This window comes from Fukomys damarensis, unplaced genomic scaffold, assembly GCF_012274545.1.
Source record: "Fukomys damarensis isolate Sample0158 unplaced genomic scaffold, DMR_v1.0_HiC HiC_scaffold_6, whole genome shotgun sequence".
In the NCBI taxonomy this organism is placed as follows: Eukaryota; Metazoa; Chordata; class Mammalia; order Rodentia; family Bathyergidae; genus Fukomys; species Fukomys damarensis.
In genome coordinates this window covers 42,976,980-42,984,292 of record NW_022900918.1, presented here as the reverse complement: position 1 = coordinate 42,984,292, position 7,313 = coordinate 42,976,980, and the positions used below count along the sequence as shown (strand labels likewise).

The window sequence follows — 7,313 nt, the reverse complement described above, 5'->3', positions numbered from 1 at the left end:
GCCGCGCAGCCTTCGCCCCAGCTCACCACGCCGGTCAGGAACCAGGTGCCGCGGAACTGCGTGGCGTGCGGGCCCCCGCTGTCCCCTTTGCAGGCGTCTTTGCTGCCGTCCAAGTAGCCGGCGCAGAACATGTTTTCGGTGATCTCCGGCGAGTTGGGCCTCCGCCGCGACTGTTCCAGGCAGTCCTGGGTCATCAGGCGCGGCACTTCGATGGCCATGAGCTCCAGCGCCGTGGCGCCGCGGTCTAGCAGCTGGCCCCAGCCGCTGACACGCGAGAAGCGGATGCTGGTCAGCGTGCCTTGCAGGAAGGCCCTCTCGGGCAGGCAGAGGGGCACCACGTGGTCTGTGAAGTTCACCGGCTGCTGCAGCCCCAAGAGCACGATGTCGTGGTCAGTCTGGCCCCGCCGGTACTTGCTGGGGAAGATGACCTGCGCCACTCTTCGCACCTGCTCGTGCCCATCAACCTCGCCGAGGTCGTGCTCACCTAGGGGAAGCCGGCAGTCTGGGCCTTGGCCCTCTCGGGGCTCTGGCTCCCACAGCCTAGCCTGGGTCAGGCAGATGGATGGGGCTGGGGGGCTGCAGAACTCCCGGACTGCAGGCTCTGGTGGGGCGTGGAGGACTGAGGGGTGGGGAGGATGTGGCTGGGAAGTGCTTCTGGAACTGGGTGTGGAGGGTGGCAAGGAGGTGGGAGCCCTGGGCAGCGGGGTGCAGCAGCTGAGGCTGTCCCGATTCCCTGGATGCGTCCCAGGTGGCTGAGGCCGTCTCTCCCGTGTCCTCTCTGGGCAGAGGCCCTGTGTAGTTCCTGGGGCTCTGGGTCCCCTGCCCTCACAGTTCATCTGGGAGCAAGAAGGATCCAAGCGCAGAGGCTACGGGGTGGCCCTGGTGCTGCCTCGTGTGCTCAGCCTGGAGCCTGGCCCCACCCAAGTCTGTCCCCCGAAGGATACAGGTGGCACCTACCCAGCACCACAGACAGGTTCCTAAAGCTCCGGAGCTTGTCGAAGCAGTGGGCTGCAGACACCACCCAGCTGGCCCGCAGCAGGGAGCCCCCACACAGCAGCGCCCCGTTGAGCACCAGAGTGGCCTGTGTGGGGACACACAGACACCAGTCACGCGGTGTTCCTGCCCAGCTGACGCCACAGCTGGCTTATGCGATCCCCGTCTGGAACCTGGGTCCTCTGGACCTTCCCCAGCAAGCTGCACAGAGGTATCCCCGGAGGCTGCGCCCTGGAGTGAGGTCCCTGGCCCTGGCGGGATGCCAGCTTTGCAGGATCCTTGGTGGCTGAGCTGAGGCAGCAGCAGAGTGGGAGTACAGTGCACCCACTGCCCAAGCAAGGAGGGGCTGGACGGGCGTGGTGGCCATGTCTGCAGGGGTCCTGAGCTCCCTGCCAAGCCTGGGAATCCTGGTGCTGGGGGACCTGGCTGGAGGCCCCGCTGTGTTTGGGGCAGCCTACCCAGAGGCCTTACCTGCCATGGACATTCCCCTTTGGGGCACACCCGACCCCCAACAATTCGGCCTTGGATGTTGCTGTTCTTTCTTTTGTCCAGAACTGGTATTTTCCCACATGGATATTCAACTGCAGGACAGAAACCCGCGAGGGGATGTTTACGAGGGTCGCCCCCTGCAACCCTGAGGCCACCTTCCCTCTGGGGCCCTGGTGCTGGTGCAGGGCCGGCATGGAGGCCCTGGTGGAAGCTGCTGGCCCAGGAGACCAGAGGGGCTGGTTGAAGAGGGGATAGAGTCCTTCCTTGGAGCTGGGCCTGCTAGCTTTTCACAGGAGGAAGATGCATCATGCAGAATTACGGACAGGTGAGCAATGTTCTATTGAAGACCAGATAACTGCATAACAGCTGTGCTCTCTGAGTCTCTCCTGTGTCTACCCATGCAATGGAGGCAGCCAGCCGAGCTTCCGGCTTTCAGACTCCTCCTCATGGGGTGGGTCCCCGCTTGGGGCACCATAGTGCCATTCATCTGAGGTTGGCGTGCAAGAAGTCTCCATTTTCCTGAAGCACTGTGTGGGCCCAGAGGTGTCCGCGAGCCTCGCCCTGTTCCCTGGCTGCCTGTGACACGGGCCCCGCCGGAGTGCCTGTGGTGGGCACCCACACACTGGCCTGTGAGTGGCAGGTGGCCCCTCTGCCATCACAGGTGCTCAGTCAGTGGCCGGCCCTGCCCCCTGGCTTTACCAACACACTAAGATGCAGCAGCCAGGGAGGGTGGTGGCCATCGGGCCTGGGAGACAGCAGCCCCCAGAGCCTGGTACCTGTTGGCGTGCAGGACACCTTGTCCGGCTGCAGCGCATACCCCTCGTGGCAATGGCAGACACGGGTGTCCCCCACACGGTCACAACAGTACTGCTCACAGCCACCATTCTCGTTGTCACAGATCAGCAGGGCGCTCTTGTCTGGGGACAGGAAAGGGAAGGTGAGAGGGGCCCTGGAAGTGGCCACGCCATCTCTGCAGCTATGGGGAGGAGGTGGCTCACTTATCTGACAGTTCCGGCCCTCAAAGTCTGGGAGACAGAAGCAGACATAGCCCTGGAAATCTTCCTGGCAGGAGCCCCCATTCTGACAAGGATTTGAGGCACACTGGTCACCGTCTGTGGGTGAGCTGGTGTTAGTGTGACCAATAAAAGGGCAGGGGGGACCCCAGAACATCCCATGCCTACTCACCATTGTAAATAACCCAGAACTGCTTCTGAGGAGGAAGAAGAGGCCACATGAGACACATTCACCAGAAGCCACAGTGACAGTGTCTACGAAGGAGGTCGCGGCTGGGGAAGGCAGGGCCTGGCCTGTGTCCTTTGCCAGGGGCTCTGGAGCCAGATTTGCCCGGGAGAGGGGGTGGCTCATATGGAGAGTGACATTTTTTCTAGTCCCTCCCCAGGACATCTGAGGCCCCCAGAGGCCATGAGTTTCCCTCAGGTTAGCTCCTCCATCTGTGACCTGGGACAAGACCCACTGCTGGGGCCTCTGTCTCCAGTGGGTGATTACGCCAGGGTGGAGCAGCCACGAAAGTGGAAACTGCAGACTCCATGATGAAACTGGCTCCTAAGGAAACTTGACCAACTGAAGGTTCACTCACAGGCTGCTGTGAGAATAAAACAGGCAAGGGTGTTGGAAATCCTTTGCTCACCAAGTGGTATAAAAAGGATGTTATGGCATCCTGAGCTTGTCTGGAGAGTGTCATGCTCACCTCCAAGTCAAACAGCCCACCCCACAGTGAGTGTCTTGTGAGTATAAGCATCAAGTGTGCGGCCGCCTGTGAGTGTGAGGCCTTCCACAAGTGTGAGGCTTGCTATGAGCTAGGTGTTGGCTCTTTCCAGAGATTGGCATACAAGATAGATGTTGGATCATCCCAGTTCCAAAGCCCTATCTCCACATCATATGCCAAACTACACTTGTGGAGGAAAAGGGGAAAGAAGTGGAGATGCTCAAGGATGCCTGATTATGCGTCCTCCCAAACGTGAAACTGGAAATGAAGACGATCCTGTGTGTGGGCCTAGAGTGGGTGGAGGAAGCCCGGGCTTCCCTGCGTCCCTCACACGCGTGCGCGTGCGCGCGCGCGCACACACACACACACACACACACACACACACACGCTGGAAGAGGTCATGGTGGAGGTTCCTCAGCACAGCAGCATCTTGTAGTTGGGCTGCCCTGGAGTCTTAGGAACTGAAGGACTTTGCTCACTGAGTGGGATTTTTGAGTTATGTTTTCTGATGTAAAAATGAGTGTAAGTGGTGTGGCAGAGGAGGAGTGTGCCTGGAGGGCCTCTCTGTTCAGCAAGCGGTGCAGGGCCTTGGAGAGGAAAGCAAAGCTATCGTGAGGGAGAAAGAGCAACGCTGACAGGAAGGCTGCCGAATGTTCCCCTGTGCTCGTGTAACAGGAATTAGTGAGACAGGAGCTAGAGTTCTATTAGGGAGTGAGGACAGCAGCCCCAGAACGGTGTCCAGAAGCCCAGAGCGGAGTCTGCTGAATCACAGTCCTCCAGGAACCTTACAAAAACAACTGCCGCGTGTCCTTGGGCTGGGTGGGGTGCCCCCAGAGCATGACCCAGCAGGCCACTGGCTCAAGGGCGCATAGGCCCTGCACAGATATTGCGTGAACACCGCCTGTCTGGGCTTGCAAAGTATGTAGTCTCCTATAGGTAGAGATCGCATTGCTTACACCACAGCCGGACTCCCTTCTAAACCCCTTAGAAACCTTAGGCCAAGAGCCACTGTGGGGATCCTGCTCAGAACACCTTCTGGCCAGTGGGAGCTTTACCTCCTTCCCGCGGTCTTTTAAATAAACTCACTCGTACCCTGCCTCCTCTGTGCACAGTTTCATTCTTCATCACCACGGGACATGACCCAGGCACACCCGCGTTCCCAGCTCACCCCTTTCCCGCGGTCACTGCACACCCTGCCATCCGGTGGTGCTCACCGTCCTCTCGGTGCTCCTGAAGATCTCCCGGGCCTCCTCGAACGAGCAGTGCTCCTCCTTGCACTCCCTCTCCAGGGATCCTGGCCACAGCTCCTCCAGGAATGAATTGGCACGCCGCTGCCTACGCAGAACCCCGTGCGCTTCCTCCTGGGTTACGAAGACTGACGGACGGGAGAGCCCGAGAAACACGTGCAGCCTGCCGCACCAGACACACGGAACCGCCCGCCCCGAGCCTGTCCCATTCAGCAAAGGAAGCTACCCCACGGGGTCTCCTGGGGGAGCCACTCGCACAAGGTTCCTATGAACTGAGTCGTTGCACGGGAGCTGCTCCACAGGTCGTCCTGTGTGAATCTCCCACACCAGGTTATCACGGAAGCCCCTACCAGGTCGGCCCACTTCTCCATAGAAATGATCCACTCGCACTGGTCTTCTCCCACTCGGGGATGGGAACCAGGGTTCCTGTGGATGCTACGGATGGGAGGGACAGGCTGGTTCGCCAGTGCCCTGCCCTGCTCTGGGGGTCGAGGACTCTAGAAAAGGGTGCCCTACCCTTTTCCTGAAGTGGGACAGGCTGCTCATGGACACTGGTGACAGGTGACAGGGCACAGCCTTATGTCCAAGTACACAGCCACAATTTCATAAAATGGAATGAAAACTGAGCAATCTGTCACTTTTTGACCTGCTTACCCTCATTTTTAGGGATATAGCATAAGGAAATAGCCGTGTACAAAAACTTGTGGAGCTATTGATAATAATAGTAAAAAAACAACCAAATATTGGCATCCCAGCTGCCACTAACCATAATGTTTAAGAAGATGTGAGCCCGGCACAGTGGCACATGTGTATAATCCAAGCACTCAGGAGGCTGAGGCGGGAGGATTGCTGTGAGATTAAGGCCAGCCTGAACTACGTGGTGAGACCCTGTCTGATCCCCTTCCCCAAAAGAAAATGTGGTATTGAGCCAAAAAAAAAAAGATGATGAAAGATAAAATATTGTACAGCCCCTTTCTTTGGTACACAAAGTGTATATACGAGCATATATAAATAGGCACTACACAAGCGTCACATAAAAATCCAAATTCCTCATCTCCACCCCTCCCCTGCCTCCTGTCCTGGGAAATCATGCAGCCCCTCCTGCCTCCAAGGAGTGCGTGCCTCTCCTGTGTGTACATGTGTTTGTGTGCATCTGTGCTGTGATGACATGTGGGCGCCTATGTGAGTACTGCAGTGTACACGTGTCTGTGCACGTGTGTCTGGCAGCTTCTGCACTTGTTCTCTGTCCATGTGTGTACTGGTATGTTTCTCTATGTTCATGTGCCTGTGTGTGTGAACATGCAGCTGTCTGTACATGTTTCTGGGCCCACGTGAGCTATGTGTCCGTGCACGCGTGGGTGTGTATGTCCATGCGTGGATGCACTGAGGCTCCTGAACACTATGTTTGGAAGGAACAAACATCAAAGCAAGCGGTCAACAAATGCTCTCGAGCACGAAAATGTCGGAGCAAGCGCATGGCTGGGCCCAGGCCCAGGTCTGGAGCTCGCTGCAGACAGTGCCACAGAGAAGCCCCCTGAAAGAACTTACCTGCAGCCAGGGACCCCTGAAGCAGCAGCAGAAAGCACAGCAGAGCGAGTCTGCAGGGTGAGGAAGCCATGGGGAGTCTGCTGCCCCAGCTAAAGATGGCCGGATGGGAGCAGGCAGGCAAAGGGCAAGAGGGGCGGGGCTGGAGGGCAGAGGCACCAGACACTGGCTGGAGGTTACGCCTGACCACTCAGAGGCCAACCCCTGGTGTCCAGCACCGTGCGTGACAAGGAGGAAGGAGGAAAGGAATGAGGGCAGAGTGACAGAGCTGGGCCTGGCACACACAGCCTGGAGTCTGAGTGGACGGAGATTAGGGTGGCAGGCAGATATCAGGGGGGCCCTGCGACTGCCGAGGGGAGCGCTGGGCGTGGGCGGAGTCCGGTGGAGGCTCAGGAAGACCCTGGCTCCGATCCCTGCCGTGCAGGGAGGCGCAGCTTCCTGGGAGCCAGGAGCGATCTGTCCCAGCTGGGACAGCAGCCACCAGCCCACGTCCCTGTCTCAGCCCCGGACACAGGCCGTGCTCTCCGCCCGCCTGGCTGCCTGTTCTGCCCTAGACAGCTCTGTGTTCCGCCCACACAATTCCTCCCTCCCCGGAATCATCACGGCGTAGTGCCACCCATTTCCTCCACGAAAACTGCTGGGGTTTAAACTGAATCCCGTCTAGTTTACAGGTGAATTTTGGGGAGAAATGACCTTTCGCTGGGGCTGAATTTTTCCAGCCATGTATCTTTCTCCATTTACTCAGGCCTTCTTTTATGATCTATAATATTTCGTAATTTTGTCCACAAAACACTGTTGCATTTATTTCAGTAGTTATCACTTCACTGCTGTTGATATATCAATGTTTAAAACTAACTATTGCTAGGAGCATTAATGACTTTTTGTGGGTTGATCTTGAGCACCCATCAGTTCCAGTGCCTACAAGCTTTCTGGATTGTCTGCTTATGGGAAGACACTGCTCAGCCACAAGTTGACTTTTCCTCCTTTGGGCCATCACTAGTATCCAAATAAGTGATTTGGAGTGGTAGAGGATGTCTCCCTGTGTTCTGCATACTTGAGGAGAATATTAAAGTATCTCAACGTTTACTATTTTTGGTGTGAGGATTTTGTTAGGTTAGGAAAGTGTTCTGGCTAAACACTGTCAATGAAAATTGAGTTCTATTTTTACATATCTGAGACTGGTGATTTGTTTCTGTTGGCTTGTTAGTAAGTTATAGCAGCATGTTTCTGATACTGCATTGCTTGCCCAGTACCGGGACAAAATGGATTAACATGTATTACCTTTTTTTTTTTTTTTTTTTTTTTTTTTTTTT

At 56.6% G+C, this 7,313-nt stretch overlaps 1 protein-coding gene across 1 annotated transcript in view; it reads right to left on the bottom strand.

Moving 5' to 3' along the window:
• F7 (coagulation factor VII) overlaps positions 1–6,530 on the bottom strand; it is a 7,049-nt gene extending 519 nt beyond the window's left edge. The window contains exons 1-8 of the mRNA XM_019206879.2: positions 6,004–6,530; positions 4,423–4,583; positions 2,668–2,692; positions 2,481–2,594; positions 2,259–2,399; positions 1,465–1,574; positions 958–1,081; positions 3–484 (exon numbers count right to left, since the gene is read on the bottom strand). Of these exons, the coding sequence (XP_019062424.1) occupies positions 3–484; positions 958–1,081; positions 1,465–1,574; positions 2,259–2,399; positions 2,481–2,594; positions 2,668–2,692; positions 4,423–4,583; positions 6,004–6,073 (1,227 nt within the window). The 5' untranslated portion in view covers positions 6,074–6,530. The remainder of the gene's footprint in view (positions 1–2; positions 485–957; positions 1,082–1,464; positions 1,575–2,258; positions 2,400–2,480; positions 2,595–2,667; positions 2,693–4,422; positions 4,584–6,003) is intronic.
• Positions 6,531–7,313: the final 783 nt, after the last annotated feature.